This window comes from Bactrocera tryoni, unplaced genomic scaffold, assembly GCF_016617805.1.
Source record: "Bactrocera tryoni isolate S06 unplaced genomic scaffold, CSIRO_BtryS06_freeze2 scaffold_7, whole genome shotgun sequence".
NCBI lineage: Eukaryota > Metazoa > Arthropoda > Insecta > Diptera > Tephritidae > Bactrocera > Bactrocera tryoni.
The window spans coordinates 4,858,750-4,878,271 of NW_024396366.1; the positions used below are offsets into that span (position 1 = coordinate 4,858,750).

General features: G+C 36.7%; 1 protein-coding gene across 4 annotated transcripts in view; it reads left to right on the plus strand.

Moving 5' to 3' along the window:
* Positions 1–19,522, plus strand: part of LOC120781756 (TBC1 domain family member 16) — a 37,755-nt gene that overhangs the window by 11,855 nt on the left and 6,378 nt on the right. The window contains exons 2-4 of one of the 4 annotated variants that reach the window (XM_040113989.1): positions 12,411–12,519; positions 12,574–12,740; positions 12,796–13,364. The exons of 1 other annotated variant lie outside the window; for it this stretch is intronic. In XM_040113989.1, coding sequence (XP_039969923.1) covers positions 12,411–12,519; positions 12,574–12,647 — 183 coding nt within the window. In that variant the 3' untranslated portion in view covers positions 12,648–12,740; positions 12,796–13,364. Of the gene's footprint in view, positions 1–12,410; positions 12,520–12,573; positions 12,741–12,795; positions 13,365–19,522 lie in introns of those variants that run through there. 2 more of the 4 variants (XM_040113990.1, XM_040113991.1) reach the window with 2 other exon arrangements.

Consider the following 19,522-nt stretch of genomic DNA (forward strand, 5'->3'; position numbering starts at 1 on the left):
GTGGAGGTCTTCCTCTTCCTCTGCTTCCCCCGGCGGGTACTGCGTCGAATACTTTCAGAGCTGGAGTGTTTTCGTCCATCCGGGCAGCAAGACCTAGCCAGCGTTGCCGCTGTCTTTTCATTCGCTGAACTATGTCAATGTCGTCGTATATCTCGTACAGCTCATCGTTCCATCGAATGCGATATTCGCTGTGGCCAATGCGCAAAGGACCATAAATCTTTCGCAGAACCTTTCTTTCGAGAACTCGTAACGTCGACTCATCGGTTGTTGTCATCGTCCAAGCCTCTGCACTTATAGAGTTTAGTTTTTGTTCGTCGAGAGAGGACTTTGCTTCTTAATTGCTTACTCAGTCCGAAGTAGCACCTGTTGGCAAGAGCAATCCTGCGTTGGATTTCCAGACTGACATTGTTGGTGGTGTTAAATAGACGAAATTATCTACAACTTCAAAGTTATGACTGTCAACAGTGACGTGAGAGCCAAGTCGCGAGTGCGACGACTGTTTGTTTGATGACAGGAGATATTTCGTCTTGCCATCGTTCACTGCCAGACCCATTTTCTGTGCATCCTTGTCCAGTCTGGAGAAAGCAGAACTAACGGTGCGGATGTTGAGGCCGATGATATCGATGATGGTATCGAACGGCTCGGAGAAGTCCTTCCCGATCATGACGGAGCTTTTGGTGTTGCTCAACGTCAGTTTACACAGCCGTGTTAGTTTTGCGGGGATACCAAATTCAGTCATCGCGCCATAAAGGCAGCTCCTTTTCGTGCTGTCGAAAGCAGCTTTGAAATCGACGAAGAGGTGGTGTGTGTCGATTCTCCTTTCACGGGTTTTTTCCAAGGTTTGGCGCATGGTGAATATATGGTCGGTTGTTGATTTGCCAGGTCTAAAGCCACATTGATAAGGTCCAATCAGTTTGTTGACGGTAGGTTTTAATCTTTCACACAATACGCTCGATAGAACCTTATATGCGATGTTGAGGAGGCTTATGCCCCTGTAGTTGGCGCATATTGTGGGATCTCCTTTTTTATAGACTGGGCAGAGCACACTTAAATTCCAATCGTTGGGCATGCTTTCGTCCGACCATATTTTTCAAAGAAGCTGATGCATGCTCCTTATCAGTTCTTCCCCGCCGTGTTTGAATAGCTTGGCCGGTAATCCATCGGCCCCCGCCGCTTTGTTGTTCTTCAGGCGGGTAATTGCTATTCGAACTTCTTCATGGTCGGGCGATGGAACGTCTGCTCCATCGTCATCGATTAGGGAATCGGGTTCGCCTTCTCCTGGCGTTGTACTTTCACAGCCATTCAGCAGGCTGGAGAAGTGTTCCCTCCATAATTTAAGTATGCTCTGGGCATCGGTCACTAGATCACAACAAGAGTATGCTCCGGTCTTGAAACCTTCTGTAAGCCGCCGCATTTTTTCGTAGAATTTTCGAGCATTACCCCTGTCGGCCAGCTCATCAAGCTCTTCGTACTCACGCATTTCAGTCTCTTTCTGTCTGCAAATGGGTCTCGCTTCCCTCTTCAGCACTCGGTATCTGTCCCATCCCGCACGTGTAGTGGTCGATCGTAACGTTGCGAGGTAGACAGTCTGTTTTCTCTCCGCTGCGCACGACACTCTCATTTTCTGAAAACCGATGGATTCGGTTGCAGCTATACGTAAGGAGTTTGAAATGCCGTCCCACAGTTCGCTTATACCTAGTTGTTGACGAGTGCTTTCAGAGAGCAGGAGTGCAAGTCGAGTAGCAAATCGTTCAGCTGTCTGTTGTGATTGCAGCTTCTCGACGTCGAACGTTCCTTGTGTTTGTTGGCGTGCGTTTTTTACTGCACAGAAGCGGGTGCGAATCTTGGCTGCAACAAGATAGTGGTCCGAGTTGATGTTAGGACCTCGGGCATACGCACGTCTAGAACACTGGAGACGTGTCTTCCGTCTATCACAACATGATCGATTTGGTTGGTGGCTTTTCGATCCGGCGACTGCACCCTAGGTTGATGTATCTTCTTGTGCTGGAATCTAGTACCACAGATAACCATATTTTGGGCCCCGGCGAAGTCAAACAGCCTCAACCCATTTGGGGATGTTTCGTCGTGGAGGCTGAATTTACCGACCGTAGTGCCAAATATACCTTCTTTGCCCTCCCTGGCGTTAAAGTCGCCAAGCGCGATTTTGACATCGTGGCGGGGGCAGCTCTCATAAACGCGCTCCAAGAGCTCATAGAAGGCATCTTTGGTCACATCGTCCTTCTCTTCCGTCGGGGCGTGGGCGCAAATCAGCGATATGTTGAAGAACCTCGCTTTGATGCGGATTGTGGCTAGACGCTCACTCACCGGAGTGAATGATAGTACTCGTCGACGGAGTCTCTCTCCCACCACGAATCCAACACCAAACTTGCGCTCCTTTATATGGCCACTGTAGTAAATGTCACAAGGACCTACTCGTCTCTGTCCTTGTCCCGTCCATCGCATTTCTTGGACGGCGGTGATGTCAGCCTTTATTTTCGCGAGGACATCAACCAGCTGGGCAGCGGCACTTTCCCAATTAAGGGTCCGGACATTCCAGGTGCATGCCCTAATATCGTAGTCCTTATTTCGTTTGCCATGGTCGTCATCAAAAGGGGGGTCCCTCATCCGAGGCAGTTGGTAATCTTTCATTAGGGGGGGCTTTTTACGTGGCGGCTCCCAAACTCAGCGCACAACCCTATGTAGGGGATGTTTCGCCTTCTCACTTTAGCTCGCCTTCGAACGAGGAAACTTGGTCAAAGACCGGAAGTAGTGAGCTGCTTGAGCCATGTGTAAAATAATCGTTTCTGGTCACTCCAAAGTGAATGGCGATCAGAGAACTTTCCTCACTTGCGTGAACTTCTACACATGACTCCATCCCTCTCTACACATGACTCCATCCCTTACGTGTACATGCCTTCCTTAAAATAAGTAGAAAAAACACTTTCATTTATTTTCTATAATACGTTTATTATTGTGTTACATGTTCTTTTACTTGCCAGTACACTAATCGGGAAGCAAATGTTATAACGGGATTAAATTTTGCACGATTAATGCCTTTAAAGTAAGCTTCCTTATGACCCAAAATTGTCCAAACCAAACAAAAAGCTCCTAGGTAACGAATATTTGAAAGTTGACTTCTGTTCTGTTCGAAAATATCGGTCAGAGTTTGAGATATATAATATAAATTCAGGCATAGTACTTCGCTGACAATGGTATGTGTTTATGTCAAAAATGGGTTGAATTGGACCAGGGGTGGGCATATTAGCCCTCAGTGGCATTTTGCCCGTTCGGGCACGAGTGCACATTTTCAGGGCTAGATGAGGGGATCATCGCGGGCAAACATGAAGAGGGAAGTGAGAGCAACGTATTTTACCACACCATGTTTACAAATGAGAGCGCGCGCATATATGGGAAGTTGAACTGTGGGTAATAACTGTAAAATTGCCTAACAATTTTAAGTTTCTTTGTAATTACTATAAATTTATAAAATGTAAGACAAATAACAAACAGTATAATAAATATTTTATTTTAGTAATCATTTTTTTTATTATGTCTTTATAACAGCATTTAATTTAGTTTATTTCAAATAATAAATTCTATGTTTGGTTTAATCTCATTTACTGTAGCTACACGCATTATTATACCAAAATTTAAATCAGATAACCTACTTCCAATTTTATGTTTGTTTAAATTCATTATTGAAAAAAATTATTCACAAGTGTAGATACTTCCAAACATAGATATAATTTTCGAATCAAAAAGTGTCAAACCAGGTTATTTCTTTAAACTTCCTAATAAAAAGTAATTTTAATACTAACTTCAGTTTATGAACCACTGTTTCTTCAAACACATATGCCCAAATGAATCTTATGAGAGCGCAATGTGAATGATAAGCCAACACCGCTTCTACCGCCCGCTTACCATAGAATTTCCAACGATTTGGGGTTTTCCCCGTAGAAACGCGTCAGCAGATTGCTCTCTACAACGCAGGATTGCCAATCTCTTTCTTAAATTAACTCAAAATCAGAGTCGAATGCTATTATTTATAAATATATAAACTATTTATAATAGTTTGATTTCTGTTTTGATATTTTATATTATGAAAAATTATAATTGAAAATTTAGATGTGTATAAAACTACATATGCGTATTGAGTAATGGCAACATTGTTCGAATGAAAACGAGAACAAAACGCTTGCCGCTCGTAGCGAAAGGAGAAGCGGTATTCTATGTTTCTGTCATTAGCGTTGGTATCCTATTTGTGTGCTTAGCCACTTTCAATCAATAATGCCATACCGGGCAAATATATTTTTATTTGATGATTTTTTATATTTTTGGAAATATGTGTTTCCTTTCTCTAGCGCGTATTATTATATTAATACATTTCCAAAGGCAACTTGTATTTTTAAAATTTAACAAAGCAATAATAGAAAAGAACCTCAATTTTTTTAATATTTTGATAAAACAACCAAACTGAAAATAACACAAATTATATATTTATATAATCATTTTCATTAAGGGGCTATACCAGTGTGACGCATGAAAAATTAGGCGATTTTCGTGAATTTTTTTAAAAGAAAGTACTAGATTGAATGTTTCGACGTTCTATGGACGTAATAAAGTATATTTTTAGCTATATTAAATTTTTTTTTTTTACAAAAATATTGAAAAATAACAGAGTTATGTGCTGTCTGCGGACGTGCCGAAAAAAAAGTGCCTCAACTGCTGGCACGATTCCGGTCGAATGAGTAGCTGAATCAAAAAAATTCAAAATGTTTATTAAACTTAAATATATTTTCTATACAATGAACTACGATCTTTCAAAAATTAAGAAAATGGCGTAATTTTGAAAAAAAAATCGTTTTTTTACGAAAAAAATGGTGGTTTTTTTAATGCCAAATTGACAATTTTCAACCAATCAAAAAGATCGTAGTCTATTGTATAGCAAATGTATTCAACTATATCCAGTTTTAATTTGAAGTCGATCGGTCGATTTCTCGTTGAGTTATGATGTCAGCAATTTTGAAAAATGTCGTTTCGAGAAAAACGCGTTTAAAGTTTCACTTATATATGTTTGCACCTCTGAGCGGTCGCTATTTAGAACGCTGCCATTCAAAAACTATTGAAGATACGACCTCGCCGATTTCACAGGATATTTTTGAATATATAAACTATCGAAAAAGCAAAAAAAAAAATAAAATTTTTTTTGAAAGTGTCACACTGGTATAGCCCCTTAAATGGAACTGCAATATGTTTAAACAAAATATATATTATGGCCACAAGTATCTTTTCTTGTTTATATATGCAAATATATAAAACTGCCTTGCATATGTCACAAAAGCCCAAAACTAGAGAAGTTTTCCCAATTGTAGCTAAAATGAAATTTTACAACTGGCATCACCACCATTAACTGTTCTATCACATGTACAGTGGTGTGAACAAAATAGGAACAACTATAAGGTGTTGTTAAGTTTTAAAATGTGCTGTTTTCTTATTAAATAAAATTGTTTTTAGGTACAAGTAACACTTATATAATTTTTTGATTAGAATTTTCCACCATGCAAAGGTAAATAAAATCCAATATTAATGCAAAACTCTAAAACCTGCAAATTATGTTTACCTCTTTTTGTTCACACAACTGTACAATAAAGTAAACTTCCGCTCTTTAATTTGTCAATGTCAGTATTGCCGCAACCATTCTGCGAGGAACATTAGGTTACGGAGGAATGCAATTGATTTTTTTCGCAACTTATTTTGCCCTTTCCTCCGTAAACTTATATTCTCCTCAACTAGCCCTCGTGCGCACTTTGCTAACTTTGCGAGCTAAAAATGTGTCCTGAGTTATCCCAAGGAAAATAAGAGAACGTGGTTTACTCATAACAGTGACTCTTTATGCCTAAAATAGATTAATTTGAGCGAGAACTTGACTTAATATAACCAATATCAGGATTTTCGAACATCCGGCTGACTTTACTCTATATGATTAGTTTTTTAGTAAGTCACATGTGAATAGTATGTGGTATTGGTAAAAATAGATAAAATCGTCCATATACCACATGTGGAAAACCGAACCAGAGAGCGAACAACGAGAGCCTACCAATACCGAGTAAATTACGTACATGGGGTCGGCTTTAGTATACCATCCCACGATTTCAGGGTTAAAAGTGGTATGGTTGGATAGTGCTGATGCTCCAGATTAAGAATATATATAATTATTGCCGCCGCAAACTTATAGTTTTCGAGATATTTGCATTTAAAGTTGAAAATTTTGCAAATTTAATTTGCAATTTCTCGACTTATGGTTATGTAGTTTTTCTTCCGTATTATGCACTTTTTATACACTTACAATTCACCACAATATTTCTACATATTTATTTTTTATTAATATTTTAGATGTTTGCTTAAAATAAGCATTTTATATTTTACATAAATATTATTACACGCACAATAACAATAAGTGTTCCGTGTTGTCAAATAATAAGTATTGCCATATCTACACATTTATCAAACGAATAAAAAATAGGTTTATACGCCAAATACATAAATCATTATCCTTTTTTCTTTCTATATCATGAGTAATAATCAAAAAAGGAGTTTTACTCGAAAAAAAACCCTGACACACCCTGGTGTTGGCACACCCCGGTGTTGGATCGGCCAGGGTTATTTTTTTGAAGCGCGGCCGAAGGCCGTCAACGCAAAACGGAGTTTTACTCGAAAAAAACCTGACACACCCCGGTGTTGGATCGGCCAGGGTTATTTTTTTGAAGCGCGGCCAAAGGCCGCCAACGCAAAAAGGAGTTTTACTCGAAGAAAAATCTGACACACCCTGGTGTTGGCACACCCCGGTGTTGGATCGGCCAGGGTTATTTTTTTGAAGCGCGGCCGAAGGCCGCCAACGCAAAAAGGAGTTTTACTCGAAAAAAACCTGACACACCCCGGTGTTGGATCGGCCAGGGTTATTTTTTTGAAGCGCGGCCGAAGGCCGCCAACGCAAAAAGAGAGTTTCAATCGTAAAAGCCTGACACACCCAGGTGTTGGTCGCCCAGGATAATTTTTTTCATGCATTTGAGTTTTTTTTATTTATTTCTATTGTTTTCAATCATTTGTGATATGGTAACACTTATTATTTGACAACACGGAACACTTATTGTTATTGTGCGTGTAGTAATATTTATGTAAAATATAAAATGCTTATTTTAAGCAAATATCTAAAATATTAATAAAAAATAAATATGTATGTAGAAATATTGTAGCGAATTGTAAGTGTATAAAAAGTGCATAATACGGAAGAAAAACTAACCATAAGTCGAGAAATTGCAAAATTAAATTTGCAAAATTTTCAACTTTAAATGCAAATATCTCAAAAACTATAAGTTTGCGGCGGCAATAATTATATATATTCTTAATCTGGTGCATCAGCACTATCCAACCATACCACTTTTAACCCTGAAATCGTGGGATGGTATACTAAAGTTTCCCCCGTACATGTATACACAATCTAGTTTAGTACACTTTATACTGTGAAGCTGTGAAGACGAGACAATAAATTACCGGAGCATTATACTATACACGATTGTCTTATTATTCACGCAAACAAGTAGGTTCTTACAGTGGCGACGAGGATGGGATTATGTGTAGCAGCAGAACATTTTCTTTCAGTTGAAAAAAAACTAAAATTTGTTTAATTTCTTCCACGCAAATAAAGCATCGGTTTTTCTGCATCGGATTTTTCTTAGCGAGTCAAAAGCAGCGAGTTGATATACATACATATATACATAGTTGATGTAATTGCGACGGAGAAGATATTTCTTTACATGTAGCAAATCAGCACAACTGTCAACTCGAAGCAACGAGTTGATACACACATACATAGTTGATGAAATAGCGAAGGAGAAAATATTTCTTTACATTCATCAAACCAGCACAACTGTCAATAAGAGACGTAGCAAACAAAAAAAAAAAAGTATACAAGTTAATAAGCAAAGGTTTGTTCCATTAGATTGGAAATTTGGCGAGAAAATGAAATAAACATTTGACGTTTCTTTTTTTTAGGCCATTCAATTGGCGCAACTGAATAAGTAAAGAGGCTGCCCGTTAAATTGGTTTGTTGAGCGACAAATACAGTGGCCATTAAATTGGGAAAGCATTTAATTGGAAATTAAAAGCCACTTTACTGGTAAAATATACTTCTGTCCGGGGCACTAAATTGGCTAAAGAAGAAATAAAAGCAAGCAAGATGAGCGAAATTAAACCATTCCTGTGCGATAGCATTGATAGGGCGTTATTACGAAGCGAGTGGGAAAAATGGCTGAGGTCGTTTACTCTGTATCTTCAATCGGAAGATATTACAAATGAGGTAAAGCGAAGAAACAAACTGCTTCATTTAGGTGGGCCACAACTACAAGAGGTAATTTATAATATCCCTGGGGCCATTGTGGAAGTTGACACTGAACAGCCGGAGAGACACATATATAGAAACATAGCGCCTTTGGAGAGCGAAAATTTTAACAATTTCTTGTTGCGTTTGAGGTACAAAGCTTCTAAATGTCATTTTGGCGAAACAAAAAGCGAAATAGACATCGCTCTAAAAGATAAACTCATTGAGTCGTGGGCTCCAGTGGAGCTTAAAAAACGCTTACTTGAAAAAGAACACGACTTGAAAGAAATTATTGATGCTTGCCAGATTCATGAGCAGATATATAAACAATCGCAGGACATGTTGCCTAAAAAAGAGGGTGAAGAAGTGAACAGGGTGGTTGCAAAATCAAAAGGGAGCAGGAATAATGGGGGTGAGTGTGGTAGATGTGGTCAGGCGGGGCACGTGAGCTCTGACATTAATTGTCCAGCAAGAAATGCTAAATGCAATAAATGTGGATTAATAGGGCATTACTCACGCAAATGCAAAACAAAGAGTTTAAAAAGAAAACTCGGCGACGTAAAATACAATAATTCGAAACAGCGCCGATTACATCCGTCAAAAGTTAGGTGTATCGAAAAAGTTAACAACGACTCATCAGATGATTCCCTACAATATGATTGCCTTCAAGTGGAATCGTGCGAATCGACGAACGAATTGATAAGTTGCGATTGTTGGACATACTGTCCCTATGATAATAGATTCAGGATCTAGGTTTAACTTGTTAGGTCAAGACGTTTGGAATGCGTTGAATGCAGCTAATAAAATTTTAACAGTCTTATATGTTTTCGAGGCACCAATAGGGGTGAGAAAGGGTACGGAAGTTATAGCTACTTTTTATGTAATAAAAGATGGGAAACAATCTCTTCTCGGCCGAGATACTGCAATTCAACTCAAGGTATTGATATTGGGGCTTGACGTAAATAGAATTGAGAAAATAGAACCGTTTCCGAAAATTTTCAATATTAAGATAAAGCTATAGTTTGATAAGTCCATTAAACCAGTCAAACAGCATTTACGTCGCATTCCAGTTGCCCTAGAGAAACAAGTTGAGAAGAAATTAGAAGAAGCGCTCGCAAAGGAGCCAGTTAGGGGTCCAACTCAATGGATCTCACCAATTGTCGTAGTTCTAAAAGATCATGGTGAAATTCGTCTTTGCGTCGATATGCGTAGGGCCAATAAAGCTGTGCCCACGTTCGATACCTTTATGACGAAACTGAGCGATGCAAAAATATTTTCTCGACTTGATCTTAAATGGGCGTATCACCAATTGGAACTTGAAGAATCAAGTCGAGAAATTACAACATTCATAACACATAAAGGTTTGTTTCGTTACAAAAGATTAATGTTTGGCATCAATTCCGCCCAGAAATATTTCAGCGGGTTTTCGAGGAGCTACTCTCGACGTGTCAAAATTGCTTGAATTATTTAGACGATATTATCGTATATGGGAAATCGGAAAAAGATCATGACTCAGCCGTTGAAAATGTACTTGAGGTTTTGAAGAACAACAATGTTTTACTCAATGATGAAAAATGCGTTTGGGGGGCAAGAAAACTTAAATTTTTTGGTCACGTATTGTCGGATGTAGGTATATTTCCGGACCCGGACAAAATTAAAACAATTATGGAGTTTAGAGCACCGCAAACAAAAGAAGAAACAAGAAGGTTTCTTGGCCTCATCACGTACATCGGAAAATTTATACCGGATATGGCTGATACGACAGAGCCGCTGAGAAAGCTACTTAAGTTAGATGCAAAATTTATATGAGGCCCCACACAACAAAACGCTTTTGCAAAACTGAAACATCTTTTATCAAACATACCCACCTTATCATATTTTGATCCCTCAAATATAACAAGGGTTATTGCGGATGCGAGTCTTGTGGCTTTGGGTGCAGTCCTTATACAGTTTAATTCTAATAATGAACCGAATATTATTTCTTTTGCCAGTAAAAGCCTTTCGGAGGTAGAATAAAGATATTCTCAAACAGAAAAAGAAAGTTTGGCGCTTGTATGGGCTGTCGAGAGGTTCTATTACTACTTAGTATTACTAGACTTTGAATTGGTCACCGATCATAAGCCTCTTGAAACCATATTTAAGCCAACTTCAAAACCACCTGCGAGAATTGAACGGTGGCTGTTGGGGCTTCAGTCGTTTAAATTTAAAGTTATATACCGCTCAAGAAAAGAAAATATTGCGGACTCCCTTTCGAGGTTATGTAAATTGGAAAGAGCGAAGTCCTTTGATGACAACGTAGAGAAATCTATTTTTCACATAATTTCCAATTCAACACCAACAGCATTGGCCATAAGCGAGATCTCAGAGAAGGGTTCAAGGGATAAAGAAATAACTGAAGCCATGGAGTGTATTAAATGTGACAGCTGGCCATAAAATACTATCAATAGATACTTTCCATTTAGACACGAATTAACAACAGTTGGTGATATAATCTTGCGCGGCACCCGGATAGTTATACCAACAGACCTACGGGCGAAGGTTTTGGAGCTAGCTCATGAAGGACACCCTGGTGAATCCGCCATGAAAAGAAGGTTGAGGGCAAAAGTGTGGTGGCCTTTAATTGACAGAGAAGTAGAAACCTTTGAGAAAAATTGTCGTAACTGTTTAATGGTTTCACGTCCAAATAATCCTGCGCCGATGCAAAGGCATGTATTTCCAAATGGCCCTTGGCAATGTGTAGCTACAGACCTGTTGGGACCCCTACCGAATAACGAATATCTACTCGTTTTAATTGATTATTATTCACGCTACCAAGAAATAAAATTCTTGAGGAAAATTACCTCTGATGAAATAATTAACGCTTTACAAGCAATTTTTTGTCGCTTAGGATTACCTAGATCATTAAGAGCAGATAATAAAAGGCAATTTATTAGCACAGAGTTTAGAAAATATTGCAAAGATAACAACATCCCCCTAATCACGACACCACCCTATTGGCCTCAAGCAAACGGCGAAGTTGAAAATATGAATAAGTCGTTGGTGAAACGCTTGAAAATTAATTGTAATGTATAATGTTACCCCTCATGGTACTACCGGATCCGCACCAACTGAACTGATGTTTAACCGCACGATTCGACACAAGATACCGGGGATACAAGATATATCTGATGATATTTTAGACTCGGCAACGCGAGACTTGGATATGATAAATAAACAAAAAGGGAAAAGGAAGGGGGATACGACCCGCATCGCAAAACCATCTGATATAAAGCCGGGAGACAAAGTATTACTTCGCAACGTAGTGACCTCACATAAACTTACGCCCACGTTTAACTCCACGGAATACGAAGTCGTAGAGTGTTGTGAAAATGAAGTGATAGTAGCGGCTGACGGAAAACGCGTTCTTAGGAATATAAGCCACGTTAAGAAGGTGCCACTTCAGGTCCAAGGCGAAAACTCAACTCAAACTGCAGTGTCTGGAATAACACCCCCTGCCACATCCACACCTCGCCCTCAACCATCAACCACTGACAGTCACAACGAACATCGGACCAATACCTCTGGAAGTTGCAAGCCTAAAGACGGATCCAAAATACGTTTGAAGCTTTATAATAAAGGAGGGATGTGAAGAACCGAACCAGAGAGCGAACAACGAGAGCCTACCAATACCGAGTAAATTACGTACATGTATACACATTCTAGTTTAGTACACTTTATACTGTGAAGCTGTGAAGACGAGACAATAAATTACCGGAGTATTATACTATACACGATTGTCTTATTACTCACGCAAACAAGTAGGTTCTTACACCACATATAATGGTTTTCGTTTTTCTAACAAACCTTGTGTATATGTCAGTATAGGATTTATATAGCATTTCCAGTATTTCCCTGGGTTTGATTATTTTCTTTGTGGATTCAATAAAAAGATAAATAATAAATGATAAATGAATTCATCTGAAACTAATAAAGTAAGTAATATTTCATTAAAAAACAAATATATTCTTTTGTTTAAACGTCTTCTTTATTTTAGGGAAAAATTAAACGTGTCCGCTGCAATTCAACAAGAAGGTGGACGGTGCCAGAAGAAAAGGCGCTTATGGACTTTCTATCTGAAGATTCCCAACTTAAGAATTGTTTGGGTTATAAAATATATATGTAAATTAACTTAATATTTAAATGTAAATGTTTTGCAGAAGTCGTCTGCTCAATCATAAGTTTTATAAACGTTTTTGTGAAGAATACAAAATTCAAATGGAATGGAAGTTAGTGCGAACAAAGGTTAGAAATCTGCGAATTAGTTAGAATAAGGCCAAAAAATGGGAAGGCTCGACGGGAGCTGGTAGCATGGATACCATTAAAGGTAAGTGTTATCAGGTATTTAATTGTCAATTTACTTTAATAATTAATAATCCAAGGTACCTTATTAAAAATGTCTAGCCAGTATTACAATTTGAGACATATTTGGAAGGAGGGTAAGTGATTGCTCCATAATAGGTAGATACGCTACGAAAGACGCAATTGATGTTGAGGGAGATATGTATATAAACTCCAACACCAGTAGTATCTGAGTTTGAAGAGAATGCACAAAATACAGATTACATATTAAGTCCAAGACTTAATGCCAATCCAAGTGATAGCACAAGCCGCAAATGTATATATAGTCGAACAGGCGTCTTGGAAATTATGAAAGTTCAAAAGGAATTTATAAGGGTTCAAAAAAAAAGTTGGAGGCAGATTGTGCCGCCAGGAATTGGGAGTTTAAGGCGATCGGGAGTTAGATTTAAAAGAAAAAGAATTTCAGCTTAAGAAAAAAATGTTCGAAAGTCAAGGAAAGTATAAAATTCTTGAACTTGAAATGAAGGAGCGATTAGCTATGGCTGAAATAAATGCTACTAAAGTTTTAAAGAAACCCATATAAAAAATTGTCAACTTTATGAGGGTTTTTATAAATTTGTCGTCATCCATTTTGTATAAATATTTTTCACTTACATACGGACATATGTACATATATTAAATAAAATTACTTCGTTTTGCTAAAAAGGAATCTAACATATATTTTTATTCAGGTTTTTTTTCGAACTTGTTATAAATAAATAATTACATTTATTCTAAATGAAATAGTTGTTAACAAATTATATTTATTGAGAGAAAATGTATACAAAAATACGATTGTTTAGAAATGATGAAAATTATACAAAAAGAGACGTTAAACATTTATGAAAACGGCGTTCTAGTTCTTTGCATCCATATATACTTAAGACACTAAATGCTTGGTTGATTCTGAATGAAATTTAACAGACTAAATCTAAGATTTGTTGAAGGAAAAAATTGGTGCAGAGTTTAATGTTGTTTTTATGAACTTCGTTGTTTGAACATGTGCAAAATACAACAAACCATCATCCATTTATTACAATCTTTTTTGTTAAGCTATAGAACTTTTCTTTTAATGTTTCGAAACAATGTTCAATGCGCACACGGTATTTAGAAAAGTATTTATTTAACTTGTCACTTTCTTCTCTGGTATATTCTATACACAATTTTGCCTAAATGGTGCTGCTTAAAATTCCCTCAATGGATATGCACTATCTCCAGCTATCCATTGCGAAGTTCAAAAAAATCGATTCGGATATTGAAAGCCAAATGTCGGAAAATATTTTTGCATCATGAACAATTCCCGGGTAACCGAATGTAGTTTGTCTTATAAGTAACCGATGATCACAGATTACTTGTATTTCGACAAAATGAGTTTGCGAGAAAAATAATTTCATGATTTTCTACTAGGTGCTTCGGCCAATCTAATTTTGGAACAATCAATATAGTTTAGATGTCCAGGCATTTCATTTATTCTAAAGTTATCCTCGATCTCCTCCTGTTAATCATCATCACCTAAAACAAACGTAATTTTTAAATAAAATCCGTACAATAAATTTTTGATACTTGCTTTCTTCCATTGTGGGAATTTCTTCAGCATATCTTTCACAAATTGCACCTATTAACTTCTCTTTTTCACTTTTTTATTTTCATTTCTATTATTTTAATATATATAGTTATTTTACAAGGTGCGTTCCAAAGTAAACAGGATTAAAAATAAAAAAACAACAAATGGTTTTTTCGGCAAAATCAATTTATTTTATTTAAAATAGTCTCCTTCTGCTTCAATACAGCTTTTTGCACGGCCCAAAAGCATGTCGAATGAGTGTTTTAGCTCGTTGGCCGATAAGGCCGTCAATATGCTGGTGCAAGCCTTTTGAATGGCCTCTACGTCTGCATAACGATTACCTTTTATGGGCAAATGCATTTTTCCGAAAAGGAAGAAGTCGCACGGTGCCATATCAGGTGAATACGGGGACTGGTTAATGGTTAAAATGTGATTTTTGGTCAAATAATCGTCCTTCGAATGTTGGATTCTGAGCAATTTTTGATCGTCAGTCAATTTGTGCAGAACAAATCGTGCACACACCTTTCGTAAGCCCAACTGTTCGGTCAACCATCGTTGCGCAATATGCGATCGTTGCGCTTATGCTTTTCTTGCGACACAGATGTCGGGAGCTTACGAGCGAACTGCGCAACGATGGCTGTGCCATACGTTTTAAGAGAGGTAGGGGGACAAAGAATTCAATGTCTTTTCAATGTCCCTTTCCTAATGAACTGCTAATTTTCATAATCGGAGATTTTTCGAATTTTTCATGGCCCACTTCACGTGGTTTGACCCTACTTTGTTCTGAAATTGTTGGATGACTTTCTTATTGTTTGCACCATAGTTCCATATCGGTCGGAGTATTTGTTTATAGATAAGTAATTTATTTTCGATTAATAACATTGATTTGTTACCGATTAACCAATTATAATTTTTGAGTCGCATGTCCAGCTCATTACGTTTGTTTTTTTCGTGAACTTTCCACCGTAGCTTAGAGTCAATTGTCATTCCTAAGTATTTAGCGGAATTAAAGTTTTTTTCAACTCTTACCCCCTCAAATGTTAGTGATTGACAGACAAAAAGTCCTCCCTCAAGCCAGGCGCTGTAGCTTAACCCTTTCGATCCGAAAAGCCGTTGAAGTAAATAAAACATATTTCGCATAATCAATCGAGTAACAGGCATAGTAAAAACGTATTTTCCGTTAAAAAACTATTTCATTGAATCAGAGGCGGAGGGATTAGGACAAATATCCGTTAGTATTTTTGGATGGGACATATTTATCCCGTTCAGTACTTAACGCTCACAAGGCTTAAATATTATTTCAACTAGTTTTTATATAAAAGCTAGCTTGATTTTTAAGACAATGACAATTTCGGTAAACACGAGTAAAATACATATCCCATATTATGCTATAAAATAAAATAAATTTGAAGTGAATGAAAATATTTGAAAACTGGTATTTATTTGTGATAAGGTGCAAAACAATTCTTGCAGAGAGTAATCTTCGCATATTGTTTTTGTACGCCTCTCCTTCTTTTGTTCTGTGCAACCAGCACAACGCCTCTGATTGCGAATTTGTACCGGTAGGTGCCCAGCGACTATTTTTCTTTTTCTTCCAGATATACCACTGCGACGAACAGATGTCTTCTTCTTTCCATCTTCAATCATGTTTTCAGCCAAAACTATCTTAAAATCAAAGAGTGGGTTTTACTTCGTCCCAGTTGAGAACTGATTACCCAGGAATTTCCAAGGAGATCATAAGAAGTCTATAAAAAACCTTTTTCAACCATTTGGTAGACTTCCGGTCCAATTCGTATTGGCCTGCGATTTGGTCAGCTCGATCAACGCCCATTATCTCTCTGTAAAAATCTATCATTTCGGGGCAGTCTACATTAGCTTTTTGGCCGTTTTTTATTTTTTTTCTGTAGTCGACATTTCAGATGAATGACAATTACTTACAACGATTACTTACTATATATTATATCGTAAGGATTATCAGTCTTTTTAAAACGTTGTCCTGTGTATATCTGGATTTCGAAGGCTGCTCACAGTTTTTCTTGGAACAAAGCTCACATTGGGTGGGTGCAGACCAAATAGTTCAGGTATTCTGAAAACTGCATGCAGAGTTTACCTCTTGTAAGTTATCTTTACAGCCTCGTCTTGATGTTCAATATGCTTACCATCACTGCTTTCAGTAGTAGACTCCTCACGGTCTGTAAGCTTATATTCATTACTACTAACGCCTGAAAAGTATTCACCATCTTCAGAAGACACCAAGATATTAGCAATTGCATTGCGATCTATTGTTTTTGACATTGTTAGTCTGTACAAAAGTTATAAAACTATTAATTGATATAAAATGTTGCCAATAAATGTCTACGTCGGATCCTGACTGGCACATTTTTAGCCAAACAAGAATACTGATGGAACACATATATCCCACAAACTTATACATACAAAAATACAATAAAATATTAGTACTCACCAACTTCACAATATGTCAAAAACACTAGCACAACTATTTATTAAGACTTCATCCGATTTAGAAACAGTAAACATACAATTATCACAAAATTCACTGCGAAATGAAATACGCGTTCAACCATTAGCTCTATTTTGGCAAATGAACACGTGTTTACTATTTAAAATATCACGAAAGCAAATAAATAGCGTTACAAATAGTATAAACTACGAAATAGGACTAATTTAATCCTTTTTATTAACTACTTATTTTCTACGCTAGGTATCTTTGAAAATACACCGGGACACATACGTCCCGTTCAGATCGAAAGGGTTTTTTTTGAAGCACCCTAGTGCATCGTGTATGAAAATTGGTAAGTGCTGTATCTTGTTGTATGTGCGGGAAAAGATGCGTAGAACCCCAATCTGGGAAACAAAATTTAACTTTACTAACAAGTTGATATTTATCAAAATATTAGAAATGCGATTATCTTAAAAACAAGACCACATTGAATATTTTCATGAATAAGGTCGTAATATGGACACAATGTGCTAAAATATCTAGGGCGACGAAAAAAGAATTTGTTTTTGTATAGTTGTGTTATTGTTCACATAGGATCAATTGCTATAAAAATTTTCAAATATTCGCCGATTACCTTATGTATTTAATAAGGTCATTATTTTGTTAGTATCCGCCGATGGTTACATTAATTGGAGAAATTATATCTGAAATGCTATAGTGGGCGTCTTTGCTGACTAAACTACTTTATAAAATTTATTTGTAAAAAAAAAGTTATTTTCCAAAGATAAGTACACGAGGATAATTTGCACCGCAGCATTTGTATGGAGTTGTATCGGTATTTTTCTCACTGAAAAACAAAAATCATACTTCATCCCTTCTTTTATTAGCTTTCTTCATATATATCATTATGCATGTTTGTTTATAAGAAGACAATTTTTTATTAATTATACACCATTATGGTATTTATGTATTAATCACTAAAAAGGGTATATTGAAGCTGCTTCTTCACTCAGTTATATAAGGTCGCCTTACTTGGGGCCGAACTTTTTCTTGCGAAAATATTTTTTAATCCATTATACGAAAAAATTGTATGTCTTTTTCAACATTTTCTTGTTAACATTATGACGATTTGGAGATTTTTATAAATTCTTCCTATGCATTATCAGTTAAGGGGTCAGTAGGGTAATCTTTTTTCAAAAAATTTTTGTTTTTTGCATTTTCTGTTCCCTTTTACCCTTAGAATTAATGTAGAAACCCACTTTGCCATTGGAAGGTTTTGAAAAAGGTCCAAAAATAATAATACCGCTCGACGTTTGGAGCCCTCGGAGTGCCCACCTGAAACTTTAAACGCGTTTTTCTCAAAACAAACTTTTTTAAACTGGCGGACATACTCAACCGATGTGTTCGAAATGTTCAGAAAACGCCTGGTTATCGTCCCTATATTTTTTTTAATTTATTGATAATGTTATGACAAAATTTATGTAAAAAAACACGGGAAAAATTAAAAAACAAAACGTTAATTACTTTTGTATTTATCAACATTTTTTCATGATTCTAGAAGGGACGATAGCCATTCACGTACTTTTTAAGAATAAATTGGGTTTTTGTGTTTCAGATGATCCAAACATAAGAAATCGTATCCGCCAGTGAAGTGCCGAGATCAAAGATTGCCTGCATAAAAACGTTATCGATTATTCTGGCCCAATAAGTCACTGTCAAAATACAATGAACACATCGAAGTGTGAAGTTGGAACGAAGTTTTTCATTTGTTTTATTTCACTGTATCTTAATTTTTTCTGGCATTGAAAAACCACTTTAGTTGAAGACTTCATTCTTTAATTATATAAACTATCACTTCATTGTTAGGCATGAGGGGTTTGGTTGACCCCTACCAGATTCAGAATACTTGAAGATATTCGGCACAGTGCGTCTATCTATGTATATGGTTTCGGAAGCCTTTTGATTGCGGCTAGATTAAGGGAGTCATATGAGTATTTCGGGTTAACTAATAAGCAACATCTAACTAGGCATCGTTAGTGATGGATTTCAGTTTTGCTAGCTTTTCAAGCAGCATATGAGTACATGTGAAAAATAATAGCAGTAGACTACAATATATATAAGATAGTTTAATAAAGTATATAACCACTTTTCATTGAAATTTGTAGCATCTTACCCCAAGTTTTAGTATTTATACCAGTCTCATATATTTATACCAGTTGTTTGTTCTATTCACTATTTTCTAAAATTTGGCAAACTGAAGTGGTTTCTAATATTTATACTAGTCTCCTATATTTGTACCAGTTTCGTGTATTTATACCAGTTGTCTGTTCGATTCAACACTCTCTAAAATTTGGCGAATCGAATCGATTATAACAGTCTCCAGTATATATACCAGTCTCCTGTATTTATACCAGATATTTATTCGATACGCTACTTTCCGAAATTTGCCGAATCGCAGCGTTTATATAAGTTTCTGGTATTTATACTAGTCTCCTATATTTATAACAGTCTCCTGTATTTAAACCAGTTGTTTCTTCGATTTGCTACTCTCTAAAATTTATCGAATTGAAGCTATTTGTTTTTTCCGACAGCTATCTAATGGAATATCTATCTCGTTTTATACGTATTTTGATGATATTTCGGCTTCAAGTTTGAAGGCATATTTTTTAGGAAAACTGTTCTTTTTGTTTATTTTTCTCGGCATTGCCAAAAATATATGCGTTAACAGAGAGATTTATTGATT